Source organism: Melampsora larici-populina (genome assembly GCF_000204055.1).
Source record: "Melampsora larici-populina 98AG31 unplaced genomic scaffold MELLAscaffold_5, whole genome shotgun sequence".
Lineage (NCBI taxonomy): Eukaryota > Fungi > Basidiomycota > Pucciniomycetes > Pucciniales > Melampsoraceae > Melampsora > Melampsora laricis-populina.
The window spans coordinates 1,993,171-2,010,114 of NW_006768769.1; the positions used below are offsets into that span (position 1 = coordinate 1,993,171).

At 42.5% G+C, this 16,944-nt stretch overlaps 3 protein-coding genes across 3 annotated transcripts; all 3 read left to right on the top strand.

Moving 5' to 3' along the window:
• Positions 1–4,898: 4,898 nt before the first annotated feature.
• MELLADRAFT_93604 (uncharacterized protein) lies at positions 4,899–6,685 on the top strand (the record flags this gene model as incomplete). Its single annotated transcript, XM_007405979.1, has 9 exons — positions 4,899–5,017; positions 5,136–5,439; positions 5,518–5,727; positions 5,802–5,990; positions 6,059–6,181; positions 6,228–6,304; positions 6,381–6,399; positions 6,457–6,543; positions 6,605–6,685. The coding sequence occupies 9 exons, from the start codon at positions 4,899–4,901 to the stop codon at positions 6,683–6,685; spliced, it is 1,209 nt and encodes a 402-aa protein (XP_007406041.1).
• A 5,067-nt stretch (positions 6,686–11,752) lies between these two features.
• Positions 11,753–13,378, top strand: MELLADRAFT_103254 (uncharacterized protein; the record flags this gene model as incomplete). Its single annotated transcript, XM_007405980.1, has 4 exons — positions 11,753–12,199; positions 12,283–12,513; positions 12,670–12,963; positions 13,364–13,378. 4 exons carry the CDS (start codon positions 11,753–11,755, stop codon positions 13,376–13,378), a joined length of 987 nt encoding a protein of 328 aa, XP_007406042.1.
• A 1,899-nt stretch (positions 13,379–15,277) lies between these two features.
• MELLADRAFT_93605 (uncharacterized protein) lies at positions 15,278–16,944 on the top strand (the record flags this gene model as incomplete). Its single annotated transcript, XM_007405981.1, has 8 exons — positions 15,278–15,330; positions 15,411–15,786; positions 15,849–16,037; positions 16,131–16,247; positions 16,308–16,454; positions 16,516–16,590; positions 16,649–16,741; positions 16,801–16,944. The coding sequence occupies 8 exons, from the start codon at positions 15,278–15,280 to the stop codon at positions 16,942–16,944; spliced, it is 1,194 nt and encodes a 397-aa protein (XP_007406043.1).

The following is a 16,944-nucleotide window of genomic DNA, read 5'->3' on the forward strand; positions in this document are numbered from 1 at the left end:
TAAAAACACAGTAGATGGTTTCAAAGTATCAATGATTGGTCTCTAAAACGAGGGCTTAATGAACAATTTTGTAATTAGCTCTGTGCGCATACCTCTGTGGGAAAGCAAAGTTTGCTTGGCCAAAAAGATGTGATGGAGAGGTCGATGATATTAAAGATTGAGTCTGATTTGAAGATGAATCATTAAATATTGTGATCAACACCGCATGACTACCACATATGAGTTAATGCACAAGAAGGACTGCAGGAACGTTTCGCCTGATCATTAGAGATGATACTAAATGGGTCAAAATGGGGACAGCCAATTAGCGCGCGTTAATCAAGCTGCTCTGTAACTTGTTAATGTGAGATTTTAATAGCGGCGGCCCGCCACTGATGTGCTAGTTTTTACTTATACGAGCCCGTTCAGCTACATTCTGGTCAAATTGTAGTTCCAATATTCTTATACAAGTCCGGCGCTGATGGCGCTGATACCTACGCGAAGTGTGTGTTTGCTCAGCAAATACGCACTGGCGCATCAACAGTGCGAATCAAATATGAAGGCGTTTACAATTTCAATTCAGATGTTTTAACCACTATTAATGTCAATTCCTTTCGTCGTGTTTTCAACCAAGTAGAAGTGCGCCCTAACTTGCTCTTAAGGCAATATTGTGGTGAAATGATGTATGGTATGTCACTTTACTCAAACAAATCATTGTACAAAGTAGTTGATGACCACTTTTGGTCCTTCCTGGCGGCTAAGAGCGCTCTGAAGGAGGATTTATCGAAGTCCCTCTGAAAAACCCGTGGCGTAAAAAAGCAGGCAATCAAGTTATTCAACATGTGCCCATGGTGCTTTACTGCGATGATCTCTCAGGTAACGTTTCCAAGCGCTGGAACAAACACATTGCATTTTATTTCACTTTGGCTGGATTGCCACCGAAATTGTCAAACCAAGAATACAATTGTCACTTCTTGTCGACTTCGAATGCAGCTGGGGCATTGGAATTGGCAGACCCTATTGTTGACTCTCTCAAGTGAGATAGATTTAAATCTTTGCATTATTGGACGCATACTGATCCATCATCCGACATCAAACAGTGATCTGGAATCAGAAGGAGTGATTGCATATGATCACGCAATCCAAGCCAAAGTGTTGATAATGACTGCGGTCCTCTGTCATCTGGGAGACTTGCCAATGCACGCCGAAGTCACCAATACGATGAATCCGACAAGCTCACTTACCCCTTGTCGAATCTGCGACTTGAGAGTTAAATCAATGGCTGAAAAGCGGTCAACAAAGTATTTTTCTAACTTTGTTGGTATTGACAAAAGGGGGAACAAAGTATGTCTACATTTTCAATCAATCAATTGTGTTCCAAGGACTGACTTGCCAATCGTCTCAGTTATCTTTGCCAAAGCGTGACTGGGCAACAACGATCAGTGACACAAAGCGGCTCTGGGCAGTTGCGCAGCAACCAGGCAACATTTCACTGTTCAAATCTCTCTCCGCCAAGTTGGGCGTACGAGACCCACTGAATATCAAATTTGTAAGGCGAATCCAAGATTTGAATTGTGATTCAAAGTCTTGCAAGAAGACATCGCCAACATTTGCGAAGGATTGAACAAAGATTTTAGAGATTGGCTCTTCAATCCCTTTTTGAGGCTCCATCACTGCAAACATTAAACAACTTCCCTTCAATTGTGGGGGGGGGATTATTGAAAGTATAATTAGTCATAAAGGATTGATCAACACATACCCAAGTCATAGCACCCACACTACATATGTGCAGTAGGATGGGGAAATTGGGAGCTATCATGTACATACAGAGCTGTTCAGCTCTCGGGTCATCTGAATGAGTAAATCATATGTAATACCTTCTGTAATTTTTTTCAGTTTGACAAAAGCATTTCAAGAATTGACTACATACACTGACTCATAGCTTCTGTGTAATTTCATCAAGTAAACCTCATGTAACACCTTTTCTGTTACTATTCAATGGTGTCCAGAGTATTGCCTGAGTAGCTACGGAGGATTATGTAGTCAATTTTTGGGAGGATTTTGTCAAACTGGAAAAAGTTACATGATGTATTACATGTGATTTATTTATTCAGATGAGCAGGGAACTGAGCAGACCTGTATGTACATGATAGCTACCAACTTACTCAGCTTGTTGCACATATGTAATGTGGGGTTTATGGCTCAGGTGTGCAGTTATCAATGCTTTATGACCAATCATACTTCTAATGATTTTCCCCTGCTCAATTGAAGGGAAGTTGTTTGATGTTTACAGTGCATGGTATTAACAATTTCCTTTGTATTTATGCGAACACATGGTAGCAAAAAATCTCACCAAAACTTATCTTTTATCAGGTTTCGATGGTCACAAGAATACTCCGGTGGAGATATTACACGTTGTTCTCTTGGGCGTTGGGAAGTATCTTTTGAGACATCAAATGCAAAGATGCTCAGCAAAAGAGAAAGAGAAGATCCGCGGAAGATGGCGGTTGTTCAATACCTCCGGTTTGAACATTCCCCCCGTTCAGCCAAAAACTATGATACAACATTTTCAAAGTCTAAATGGTAAAGAGTTTCGAACTGTGCTCCAAGCTGCCCCCTTCATCTTCTATGAATGTGACTTGAGCCAACAGGAACGGGACATGTGGACATCACTATCTAAACTCGCACCATATATTTTCCAAACAGAAATAATAGACATGGACTTGTATCTAAATGAACTTCACAAACACATTCAGCAATTCCTCAGAGCAATAGTCCAGATGTTGGTGCAATGGTGTAATAAACCAAAGTTTCACATGCTCACTCATCTATGTGACACAATTGATCGCTATGGCCCTGCAATGTTATTTGGAACTGAGAATTTTGAATGCTATAATGGAAACACAAGACAATCATCTGTAAAGTCCAATCATCTCAGCCCAAGCCGTGATATAGGAAACTTGTTCAACAATCATCGACTCATGAGGACTATCACGGCGGGGACAAAGCTCTATGACAAACATCTGCAAACTTATATGCAAGCCAGTTTGAACGTGCGCAACATATTTGAAACAAACACTTTATTCCAAAAGGCGTTAGGCTACAATGCCTCATGGAATGAAGAGAATGTTTTGGTAGTTGGACGTGAGTCAAAATTCATGACCTCCTCCTTCTCGTACATCTCTGACAGTGAAACATTCTTAGGCAAACAAGCCGATCAACCTGTTCAACCGGAAAACTTGGTACCCAAGGAAGTCTATGATCACTGTGGAGCAAAAGACTGGAAAGTGCTGGAATTGATAATTTTGAAAAATAATCAAAAGGTCTCATCAGAGGTATTTGTTTCTGTCTACACCTGCGCGACTACTACACGTATGATTGGACATGTCAAAAGGATTTGGGGAGTGGGCGGTTGTGGAACTCATCAAATTAAGGTTGAATTAACAAAATGTCGATTGGGGTTGATCAATGATTTCCACGCAACGCGAGAGATTCAAGACAGATCCAAAACGATTTGGATTATCCCAAAAGTAAGCCGGTTTGCAGTTTTTTGAAGTAGGTGTGATTGTACATTGACTCTCGCTTTCTTCTGTTCATGCAGGACATCGAGGCGGTCCTAAATGTCCAACATGACTGCCACAAATCCAATTGTTCAGTTCAGAAGGTTCGGCCGATCATGATTGAAAGGCAGGTTTCGCAAGTTAAAGACTTTGAGGTGGTCCATGTCAAAACACCAGATTACATACTCAATTAAGCCTCCTTTTATTCCGCTGCACTGCATCGAGAATGGGCAAACATACCTTGTGATTATGTGACACCCGCTGAATGGGTCCGCGCTGTGCAGACAGGAATAGAAAATTGGGAACTATCAATAAAGGAAAAGGAGCAGAACAAAGAGAACAAACACAACAAAGAAAGAACCCGACTCTTGACCAGACAACCAGCCAAGCCAACGACCAAGAAAAGGAAAGCCGCACATCTTCTTTTGGAGGATGAGCAGACTCCGTCGCAAACACCACTTCCTTCACCTTCACCTTTGATTCAGAGCGAATATTTTCCCGTAGCCGGTCCATCACGCTGGTGACTTGTAAATTGGCTTCATTTCAGTTATAAAATATCACTTTTGTATCTTTAAACAATTTTATTGGATAAAATATCACTTTTGTATCTTTAAACAATTTTATTGGATAAAATATCACTTTTGTATCTTTAAACAATTTTATTGGATAAAATATCACTTTTGTATCTTTAAACAATTTTATTGGTATCTTCATTTTTTAGTTCTTCAAAGAAAACAATGCGTTCATTTGGGTTGCGTATGGTATTTTAAATTTTTCTTTTGAAGATGTTTCTTGTTTTTTGAGACAACAGCGCATTGGGTGGTTTCAAACACATCAAATCCTATCCAAAGCATGTTTAAAACATTTATTTGTTTTGCAAATCACATAGCTTGTCGCACTCATACAAATTCCAGAGAGTGATCAACTTGACAAGACCACAGAGTGACGCTGAGGTTGAGGTGAGTGATCACGCTGCAGTGCAGGAAGCGTGATGGGTCCGATGAAAAAACCGGTCCCGCGCAATCTCAACTGTCATGCAGATGATTCACTTGGAGATTTTGTGCTTGATCACTGACACCACCACAAAGACCTGAATCTTTTTGACCAGAGCGAACCTTCCAGTTCCCTCGCCTCCAACTTCAACCGACTGGAACACCTCAACCACAATTAATTCATCACTGACTCAAACGCCTGAGAAGAAACATCGCGTTCATCTGAACACCCTGACCTCATCCAGTTTGTTCCACTTGACCTCACCAGTTTCATCTAAGACATTCAGGAATATCAAATCAGATCAGCCTGAACAAATAATTCACATCATCATTCACATCGAGGCCATCTCAAGATCATTAAAGGACCATGTGCTCAGGACATGATTATGCTCATTGTCTTCCTCGCGTCAGGTCTTCTTCCGCTGACGTGATCAAGTCCGCTGCTGCTGAAGCGAACAAGTGCACCTGGGACCAAAAGACCAATAAGTACCGCCTTTGTTTCACCTTTGGTGCTCTCGTCCCTCATCAACCTTCCATTTTAGTAACTTTCCGTTTCTTGAAACCCCCTGCTTACTTCAATCAACTCCCTTCATTCTACTCATAGTTGCCAAATGCCTCGACGATTGCGATACAGACCGTACGATGCCCAATCATCAAAAGTTTCAGCCAGTGCGACATCTCCTTTGTCAGCCACACCTCAACAAACTAGTTCAAAACTCAGTACAATTAACAGGGGTTCTTCGCGTCAGAACGCCGAAGCACCGCGGAGTCTTGCGTCTCCCGCACCCGAGGTCCACACATCATCAGACATCCAAATCTTTCCGAGTGATCTTGATCAGTTCAACGCACCAGCAAATCATGTGTTGCCAACCATCTTGATCAGTTCAACACATCGGGAGACAATCAGCGTTAGTGATTTGAATTTCATTTGCATTCTACGTTCTACAAATAAACTGACAAACTGGGTATCAACAGTCAAAGACGAGCAGGACGAACAAGATCCAACTGGTTATTCCACCTTGTCATCACCAGCAGCGAATCCTTTGGAAACCCCGGACACTTCTCCAGGTTCACCCACGGTCTCGCGCAAACCTGTCATTCGCATGACAGGATTGCAGCTCACCTACTTCAATGTAGTCTCCGCCCGTGCCAATCTAGACGAAGATAGCTTGGTTTTGGGGCGACAATTATGTAGTGTAAGTGTTTGTGCGGCCTGAATTTGGCATTGCACACTACTTTGTTTACATTCTTTCGCACATTTATGTGACAGGCCCAGAGCGGAGACCATCACTTCATTGCCCTCATGGTCGCAATTCTTGCCGGACGCCAAGAGATCCGGGAGCTTTGTCACGAGCTTACTCAACGGATCGACGCCATTCAAGATCCCCGAGACCCCAGAGGTGGCAGAGGGTTACCTCGTTCCGATTCCCTTGTTTGGAAAGCAAGCAAAGAGTTGAGAGTGAGTCACAGTTTCATCAAATTTGTGAATTTCAAAGTTTCACTGACACTTCTGTGGCCTTGATTTAGGGAGTTGTGCGCTTATTGGGGTGTCAGTCTGCCATGGATGGTGATGTACAAGCATACACTGCAACCAAGGACAGGGGTGGGAATCAAGATGTGTTACCCAAGTCCCTGTTTGCTAAAGTTATGGTGAGTTTCCTTACAAACACGCAGAATTGCAGATCTTAATTCGAAGTGGACGGCATCTATTCTTTGGGCAGAGCGCGGTCTTATCGTATCCGTCCGAATGGAAGAATTGACTTCTGCCACCAGGTTATGGTACTGATCCAGAACCTGCCAGTGTCCCATGCCTTTGCACCCTTTTCAACAACATCTTGAAACAAGTCAGAAAGGATTTCAAGGATATTGTCAGTTCATTATCCTGTTTGAGGCAGTGATTTTCCAAACTGACATGTGTTTTTCAGTTTTTAACACATATCACCCTCCCCAGTCGACGCAATGTGATACCATCACAAGCTAAAGTGCCATCTCTTGATACAATCATAGTCAAGGTAAGCTCAAACTATTGTATCTTCTGACACCATATCCCTTAGCTCACATCTTATGATCAAGCTCTATCAAAACAAACGAGGTCTACTAGGCGGACGTGTCCGTGTCCGGGAAGAGATCTTAGAACAAGTTGATCACGCTTGAAGTGCGCGATATGCCTATTTGGTTAGTCAAAATCCAACACCTATTGAACTTGTATCAAAACTAATCATCATATTCCTCCGCATATCAGAGAATGCAAGCGATGCATTGGGGCCTTAATTGTGACTTGTACTCCAATAAAAGCTTTTGGGATGTGGTCAACAAAAAACTGGAAGACTTGCGCAGCAGGTCCCGCCGGTATTGTTATGCGTACATCATATTATTCCTTCTACTTTTGATATTGGCAATTACTGACAACAAATCTCACATTAGGTTTTATGTATTGATACTGCAGGATGATTATGACCGCATCGACAACGACAAGACCTTTGAGGAGCTCAAGAAAAGCACTGATTTTGCTTTGCCAACCGAGGAGCGCATACTGGCCACTATTCAAGAGTTGGATGAAACGTTTGGCATTGGCTGTGCCCCGGATGAGCGAGTACACGAGGCTGAAACAGTCGAGGTGGAGGAAGATTAGCGTGGAGTATAAGGCGTTTATTTTGTCGTTGTTGCCCCTCATATGTATCTTTCATTCTTAGTTTTTGTTGCACTCAGTTTGTTTCATGATCTGCTCCTTCTTTCTTTTTTTGTCTTCTTACCTCAGTCCCATGTATCTGTCACTTGTTGCTCATTGGGTTTTTTCGGAATTCATCCTATGTTTGTTTGGTCCTTCACACAACACTCGTTTGCAACAGCGCAAAATGAATCTACAATGGAATATGGGAAAACCCATATGAGCGAGAAAAGCACGGGTTTGGCACCAATGAGGTAGTGCGAATACACCCGAGTTGCTCAACCGGTCATTTGTCACCCATTGGGAACCCACAAAATAACGGGCGCTAAACCTATGTCGATAACACCAGTTTTGACACGGTGTGGATATGAGCGTTTGAATCACGTATCTCACCAGCAAAGATTATTGGTCGATCAACCGGGGCCAAGCCACCGTTCCTAGACCGAGGCACAGGGTTCGTGGTGTAAGTCTTGTTTCTCGTCACAGAATAGGAGTACTTATAGGAGATTATTCGGCCTGTTTTGATTTTGTAGAGAACTGGCAGAACTTGAATCTGATTTCGGATAAGCAAAAAATAGCGTGGGCGGAAACAGTCGCTATTTGACTTGGCCTCTTGGTGCTACAAAAAGTGATGACAGTGAGGGGAAAAGCGTTTTGGGTGGATACTGATAATAAAACCACCCAATCAACCATAAAAAAGAGGAAATCAAAAGATACTCAGACAAAAAATGAATGAAAGCAAATCCAGAGGATACTTACAAAATTAGGCTGTAACATCAAAGAGAGACGTGTTACATCTGAAAATAATCTGGCGGACAGACTTTCTTGGGGTTATCAAGGTGATTTTCACTGGTGGAAGGCAGTCTTTATAGAGATTCCTATTGACCTTAGACACCTACTATCATAAACTCAACCTGAAGAAACATCCTCCAAAGTCCAGTAAACCCAAAAAGAGATCCTTCTTCAAACAAAGACGCAACAGGAAGGAATGTAATCCGCCTAACTAAACATTTCAGAGCGTTCAAAAGCAATGTGTCAGGAATTGATAATTCAGATCAATATGAAATACAACAACATTTCCTGTGTGGAACCTGGGCAGATGGAACGTTGAAACACTACAACTCAGCAGTGTTAAAATTATCGAGATTTGCGGAAGTAAAACAGGTAGATTGTTGTGATCTTTTACCAATATCAAAATTGATCTTGAAGGTGTTCATAGTTTGGACTTCTAAGAAACAAGAACAAAGGGCGTGTGACAATGAATCAGTTAATTCTTCAACAGTCAAAGTGGACATTGCGGGGATCAAAGCTCGGCACTTATTCCATGATGCAAAATATCCATCGATAGCTGACACTGCGGTTTCCAGACTCCTAAAAGCATCAAGGAAGATAGAAGCAACTACCGGTGCTGATATCAGACGCAGTAATTCTCCTCGACAAACTCAAAAATGAAGGAGAGAAGGGGGAAGCAGTCTTTGCGTGAGCTCTAACAGCTTTCTGGGGAACAACCAGGCTAGTGGAGTTAATCTCAGACGATGTCAATAAAAGACTACCAACTTGGGAAGACGTGTCCTGGGGCCCGAACGGGTCGTTTGTTAGGATCGACATCTTCGGAGCAAAGACTGCAAAACCAGGAGAGAAACAAACCATTCATATTCATAAGCAGAATTCCGAACTTGATCCAGTTGAAGCTCTTGAAGATTGGTACTGGTTTAGAGAACGAAAGCCGTCAGAAGAGATATTTGCACTGAATTCTGAAATCAGGAGGTCTTGAATGAAGAAAGAAGAGACCATTGCTTACCTCAGAACTATATGGAACAAACGTAGGCCTAGTAACAACGCCACCGGCGCCCCGCCCGCGCTATGGCCTAGCCCTAGCAACATAGCAGTTTTGGGTTACGTAGGGCATAGCACAATTTTGCTGTGCTATGAGGCGCCATAGCGCCCACAAGCGCTTAGCGCCTCATAGCAGTCCATAGCGACCTATAGCACACGAACCGAGTCTCAAGATCTGACTCAACCATCACCACCAGTATCCAAGCCCATCAGTTTCCCTAACCCTCACCTCACGTCCTATTGATTTCAACTACATCACATCAAAAACTAGGGATTTCAATCAAAAACTTGGGATGTGCCTCTCCACGGTATAGAAACTGACTCAAGTATTAGTTTATCAACTCCAGGATTAGTTTCTTGGTCCATTCTACCTTCATACCTCCAACCATTATCTCTGGAAGATGAACGTATTTCGTGGGTACCAAGAAACCTCGGCTCAATCTTTGAAAGATCCTCAAGGTGAGTAGCTTTCTTCCCTTTCTATCAAAGCTCTCATATTGTTTGACTATTTGGTCAATTTCTAACCCTTGTTCCCCTAACAATCCTTCTATCACAATCAGAGTTCACCCTTAGCCCATCTACCCTTTTTTGATTACGTTTATATTCATCCAGTCTTGATTATTATTGTTTAGATTTTGATTATAATCATCCCATCATTTTAATCATGTGTCCATCTGCTGCTGATACCCCAAGCTACACTCAGACTACCCTCCAGATTGACGGTTCAGATTCTCTAGTTCCACCATCATCCGCTCGATCTCTAGAAGTTTGAAGCCCAATGTGTCCTAGACCAGGCTATGTGATGACCTCCCCCAACTCCCAGCGTTCAATCCAATCACCCAGCAAAGAGGGTGAGGACTGGGAAGACGAGGACATCCAATCGGATGTGACCTTGAATGCTCCCCCATCCAAATCAGCTTTGATCGTCAAAAAGAAGTTCTTGAAATCTCCTTGTTGTATACCCGGAAGGAAATGCAAAAGCACAGTATCCAGGAACGTTTCAAACTCATCCCAACAGGGTGTATCACCGGTAAAGAAGAAAAACAGAAGTACAGGTATGTTCATCTTTATCTTATGTATCTTTCATCTTTCATATTCTTCTTACTAATCTCTTTCTCTCTATCTTTCTCTTTGCTTTGTTAAGGACTACAATGTCCCACGTGGTGTTGATATCAACCAGGATTCTGATGTGGAAGTTGTCGGATCATCAGCTGTAAGGTGTGCCCAGCTTGGCCGGGTGAGCAAGCTTTTGGAACACTTGGATCCTGCCATCCATGTGAAAGGCAAGGTACGGGTTTTTTACTGACTTTTTTCTCTTGTCTTCTTCTTTGTTTTCTCTCAAATTTTATTGATTCCCACTGACTATGTTTTTGTTTCATCCATTTGCCTGAACTGGAGATGATCCTTGTGTATTTAGGTGTAAATACTGTCGAGGGTACTTCACTCAAGGCAAGAGAAGTCACTACAACCTCTATTCTCACCGTGCTGGAGCAAAAGATTGACCAGCCTGCCCCAAAAGACACCTGGCAATACGCCAAGGCCACGACCTGCCTCGAACCTGGAAGCAACAACAGGACAATATTTCCCAACTTGCCAAGACCAATCCAAAAGCCACTCTTGACTTGTTTCTCTCTCAGTCCTCTTTTAGTGTAGAACTCCTCAACATCACATTAGTCATCTGGATCCTCTGTCATGTATTACTGTTTTCCTGATTCAATGATCCTCCCCTCAGAGCCTCCTTCAAGCTTTCCAATCGGTCTGCCAATTTACGTGGCATTACCTGGGCTTCTAAGACAGCAAAGGGTACACTACAGGTCAATGGTTGACAGGTCACAATATCGCTTTGTTATCCTCCCCAACAACATCGCGCTGATGACTTCCAGATATCCTGCCAATATCTTTTGGGCTCGGCTGTCAAAGAATGTGACACGCATGAGCCAAGCATGGAGCTTGTCCAACAGCTGGCTCGCGCGTTGGCAAGACTCTGACACAAGTCGACATCGGTGGCCAGAGCAGCTCAGGGCAGACAGAAGCCATGTGAGTCTTGAGAGGGATTTGGTGAGAGGCATCAGTCTCACCAATCGGTCTCATTGAGACCAATGCGCGGCGACCCGCTTTGTTGCGCCCTATGTGATGGAGGCCTGGAACTTCTTTTGGTCCGCAGGCCTCCGTCACACAGGTTACAGTACAACCAATTGCACAAGTGCTGTTTCATGGAAAATCATTCCATTTTGTGAGCATAAAAAGCCCCTTTCTTCTAAATCTTTTGGGTGTACTTTAGCTCACTATCAATTTCTACAATCTCTGCATTCTACACAAAACAAAATCTGTAGCCCAGACTTTTACATTCAATTTCTTCATTGCTGTTGCCTCTTTTGACACTCAATTGACCTCTGTCCTGATCAAAAGTTTTCACGTGCTAGGATTCTACATTTTTTTCATTATCAGCAAAAACAGATTAATCAACTTGTCAGAACAGTTCTTTCAAACATCACTTCCTTCTACTTCTTACAACTGCACCACCATCATCTGATCTGTGATTGAATAGCTTTAATGTCTAACACAGTCAAAACCTACCGGGTTGCAGAATGTAAGTTTTTCATGTCTCATCTTTTCTTGAGAATAACTGAGCAATATCTTTTGTAGTCTTTGATTGTGAAGAAATGGCCAATGGAGATAAGCAATATACCTGCTTGCTTTGTGCAGGAAGACCCACAATGGACCATGAGGCCCACATGTGGCTTGAAAATCATTGTAATCTGGTGACTCAGAACATCAGGGACAAGATGATAAGCGTCAGATCTCAAAGGGGACTTCAAACACAGGCTTCAAATCATCCTGTTGATGTCAATCCCTCTGCTCAAACAGGTCATCAAGATTTGGGGGGTCATGAGTATTCCAGTGACATGGATACAGACCTTGATCAAGGAATTATGTTTCACACACACTCCTCTCCATATAATTTGGAAGCTTCCAATCACTCAAGTGCAGACTCTTCTGATACAAAGTCTGATTCTTCAAACTCAAGTGAAACTGTGGGATCAGCATCATTAGATGAGGATTCTGAGACAGATGACATGGATGTCAACTTCCCACAAATACAGACAGAAGCTTTCAACATGACAAGAAATGTTGCCCCATGGTTCCCTGTGGGAAGGGAGGAGGTAACAAATGTATTATTTTGTCAGTGTCTCTTTCATCTATAAATACTAAAGATACATGTGTCTCTTTTGTCTGGATTCAAAAGAATGTGGCAGGACTTACTGCTTTGGGTAGCACACTTACCCAAACTTCCAGAAAATCATATGATGGCTACAAGCTAGCAGCAAGAGTGATGCATACCGATCTTCCATGCTGGAATGCAATGTCTTCCCTGCGAAAAGAGCTTAGGTCAATGCTTGGCTTAGATGTTAAAGAGTTTGTATCACCGCTGGGTAACACCTGCTACACCCTGGTTATTGAAGAGCAGCTGAGATTGGTGAGTTTATTTTGCCTTGGGCTGGCTTGCTATGATACATATAACATAACACACTGTTAATGTATTTTGTCAACTACTCTTCAGAACTTGGCCAACCCAATTGTGGCCAAAAATCTTAGGTAATATCCTGACGTACGCTCTGATGGGGTGGTAAAGTACTTTACACATTGTGGGAAATGGGTCCATGGTCTTAGAAGGGAGTTTAGGGCTCCAATGGTAAAAACAACAGCTGGAATCTTTTATATCTATGAGCCGGCACGGCTGAAGGATGGAAGACTAGTAGTACCATCACATTTTTGGCAATTGGATGGTGTGCTTCATGCAAAGATTTTGACGGCAGAAATCTTCAAGTTAGATGACTCTACATATCGAGTTTTGATACCAGAGGAGCCTGATTTTGGATTTCAAGATTCAATCAACTGTGATGAACTGTTACTGCCTTTCCCAAAGGTAAAAATAAGCAGGGCAGGTGGAAGTCTTATCAATCAATGTAGGGGATTGATATATCAAACATCATCGGACTCAGACTCACTGGAAGCAATACCATCACCAAATCCCTGGAGAAAGAGGGCAAATGGCTGTGTCATCCGCCACATGCCACTTACTTTGTATTGTGATGGTACTTCAGGAAACGTGAGCAAAAGATGGAATAAACACATGTCGTTTTATTTCAATCTTTTGGGGCTTCCTGCCAGATTAGTTCATCTGGAATTCAATACTTTGTTTCTGGCTACCACCAATGTTGGTACAGCGTTGCAATTGGCTGACAACCTGGTGGATCAGCTGAAGTGGGTGTTTTCATTTATTTTCACACTGATTCACAGTACCTGACATTCTTACTTCTTAAAAGTGTTTTGAGCTCTGAAGTTTGTCTTGCTTATGATAGTACCTGACATTCTTACCTGTTAAAAGTGTTTTGAGCTCTGAAGTTTGTCTTGCTCATGATTCTGAAACACAAGAGGAAGTGTTGATTATGGCAATTCCACTGTGTATTCTTGGTGACCCACCCATGCATGCTGAGGTGTCAAATACATGACAACCAGCCTCATCATTGACTCCTTGCAGGATATGTACTGTGTCAGCTCCAAGCATAGATGAAAAATGTAGTCATCAATATGTGGAAGTTTTTATGGGCCTGGATCAAGAAGGATAACCAAAGCGGTTTGAAACAAGATCACGGAGTGATACAGAAAGTAAAACTTGAGCAATGTGGCAGCAATCAAGGTTTCCAAATTTGATTACAAAGGTGGAAAATCAGGCCAAAATTTGGGGAATAAAGGATAACACAAATTTGAGTTTCATGGAGGATGTCTGCCAATGCCATTGTGAACACCCAAATACCAATATGCCCATTGAAATGGCTGAAGATCTTGAATATATGTACAAGGATAGGTTATTCAACCCCTTCTTACACTTAATGGTTTTGATGGACACATGGACACACCAGTGGAGTTGTTGCAGGTCATACTTTTGGGGGTAACAAAGTATCTATATAGAGATTTTGTAACCCGCCTAACAGAAAACCAAAAAGAAGATTTGAAGCGCAAGTGGAAGAGTTTCAAATCATTAGGTTTAGGACGGGAAGCAATTTAACCTGATTGCATGGTTACACATTCACAGAGCTTGAATGGAAAGGAGTTCAAAATTGTCTTGCAAGCCGCAACATTTCTTTTGGAAGAATACTTGTCTCCATTGTATAGGCAAGTATGGCTGGACTTGGGTCATGTGGCATCAATGGTTTTTCAGCCTGAAATCAGAGACATGGACACATTTTGCAATGAATTAGACCATCTGATTGACTGCTTCCTAATGGGAGTTGTGAGGCTCTCAGCTCAATGGTTCAACAAACCCAAGTTTCATATCATGAAGCATTTTACTCTGTCCATCAGGCAATTTGGACCCCCTTCACTGTTTGCAACCGAATCTTTTGAAAGAATGAATGATGTTGTTTGGAAGTTTTCAATTCATTCAACTCGTCAAAAACCAGGATGGGATATTCCTATCTCTGCAAACAACTTCAATGTACTCCGGCATCTTGCTTCTGGTGGGTGGATAAAACATCCGACCAATGGCTATTGGACTCAATCCGGCAAAAGGGTCATAGACACCCTGGTGAATGACGGTCTGTCTCTGAAGCACTTGGGTACAACAAGGATGTGTTTCAAAGCAATTACCAAGAGGTCCCTTATTGTCAACCAGGACCACCAATGCTGCCACAGATACGGTACGGGTATTGTATTGGCAATACCAGCACCATAACCGGGCTCCCAATACCTTCAGACCCAGGATTTGGTATTGTACTTGGAGCCAGGTAAGATACTAAGAACTGTACCGCAATATACAATACCTATTGGACACACAGAGGATACTGTATTGCTCTTTGGGGAGCGGTACAGTACGATATTGGTATTGTCAGAATATACGGCGGTTACTAGTACCAAGTTATCACCAAAGAACAACTTCAAGAAGGTGACAAAGATAGAATAAAAAAGAAACCAAGATCAATCGATTGATTGAAAATGAGACAGCAAGTTGGAGGAGAGGAGGAGTTGAATTATGGGTTATGTTGTGGCTGTATCAATGTGAATTATGGGTGGCTAAAGGTCAAAAGGGTACGGCTCTGGTACCGTACCCTACTCCCGATACTGGAAAATCAGGGTATCCGGTATTGTACCGGAGGAGGGGTACAATACTAAATACGGTAACCTGCGCAATATCTCGCTATACCAACAATCAGACTCCAACCCATTTCCCCCGTAACCTAATGCCACAAGCTCTGAGGTCTTCCAGAACACCCCTCCGCCCCCCCAAAAAAAGGTCCCTATAGCTTCTCGCATTGCCCAATCACTACCAAAGTCAAAGCATGCCTATCACCGTAAATCACCGTCACCTACTAGCCACGAGACCCCGGAAAACCATCACCACAATTCAAGCTCATCCAAACGAGTACACCATACACTTTCAACCAATTACGGCTCCAATGTCAATGACAACAGCAAGGGTTCAGATGATGATGATGACAATGAAGGAAATCAAAACAACTACGAGTTCCCTGACGGCCACTCTGAGGATCCCTTTGCTGAAGATGACACATCATGTGATGATCCTCCACCAGTGGACTTGCTCGACCAACCTTGCCCCCATAACACACCTAGGACTGCCTCAAAATATCCTGGGACATTTGATGCAGCTGACTTTGCTATGTTTGAACAAATTACATTGGAGTTTGCTATTCACAAGGAAGATATCACCCGTGTTAGACGTGTATTTGGGGTGTGTTTCTTCTTTTTCACCAACAAAGCAAGCCTTGTGTGAACTCTTTGTCAAAACCTTAGGAACCCAAAGCACGTACACGAGAACTTGCTGTGGTATGCATGGTAGCTGAGATGATTGGTCATGTCCGTGATCTAAAGGCCCTTGTACAATCTGGCCCTTCTACTGCCACCGGGAGGCAGACGACTACAACACCTGTCACAATCAATTGCAGCAAGAGTGATCATTGGCAGAGTAGTGATAAACTACAAGTAAGCACCGCTTGCAATCAGGACTGAATCTCTCACAAATACCATGTAAACTAACTCGATCTCGGACTCTTGCCTCTCTGTTTATATCAATAGACCGTGATACGTGCCAGACTCCTGATATACATGATTCCATCAAAGACCAAATCATACAACGGCAATGGAACTAAAAGATCTAAGCCGGTTGAGTATTCACTTGAGAACCGGGTGATGGTATGTCCCACTTCTCTGAATCATGTATGATTCTACATTGACAGAACCCTATCTATCAAGAACTACCTTTGTAAACACGCAAATGAAGATTTTTACCTAGCTCAGCTGCCTCTGGACTTCTTTAAAGGGGATGTGAAGTCCTTGCAGCTTGCTCTTAAGCTTGTCAAAAAGTTAGCCACCTATCAACACAGTAAATTTTGGGATAATGTGAGTCAAGACCAAAAACAATCTTGGTTTTATTATGCTAATCATCCTTGACCTCAATCAGATCCTCACCAACCTAATAACAAAGAATAGCACTCAATCTGGAGTAGTTCCTAGGCTCAAGGAGCTAATTGGCCAGGTATGTTATCATTACATGCCACTGTACATCTCAGCCTATTTACCTCAAAAATCGATAGTTTGTCCATAGCCAAAACAAACTTGATCATCGCTCAGACAATGATATCTTTGCCAAAACATCATTAGAGGACCAACAACGCTTTGCATTAATTGTAAGTACGTTGAAACTTTCTACATATACATTTTCTGACATCAAATTTTTGTCATTAAGTGTTTGGTTGGTCTCAAGTATTACCACACTTCCACTGTTGTGACTGATTGCAAGTCACGAAATTGGCCAAAGTTGATGTGGATTTGGGTCGATAGAATGTTGGTGGCGTTAAAAAAATACCCCAAAGAGGGGAGTGATGGGTAA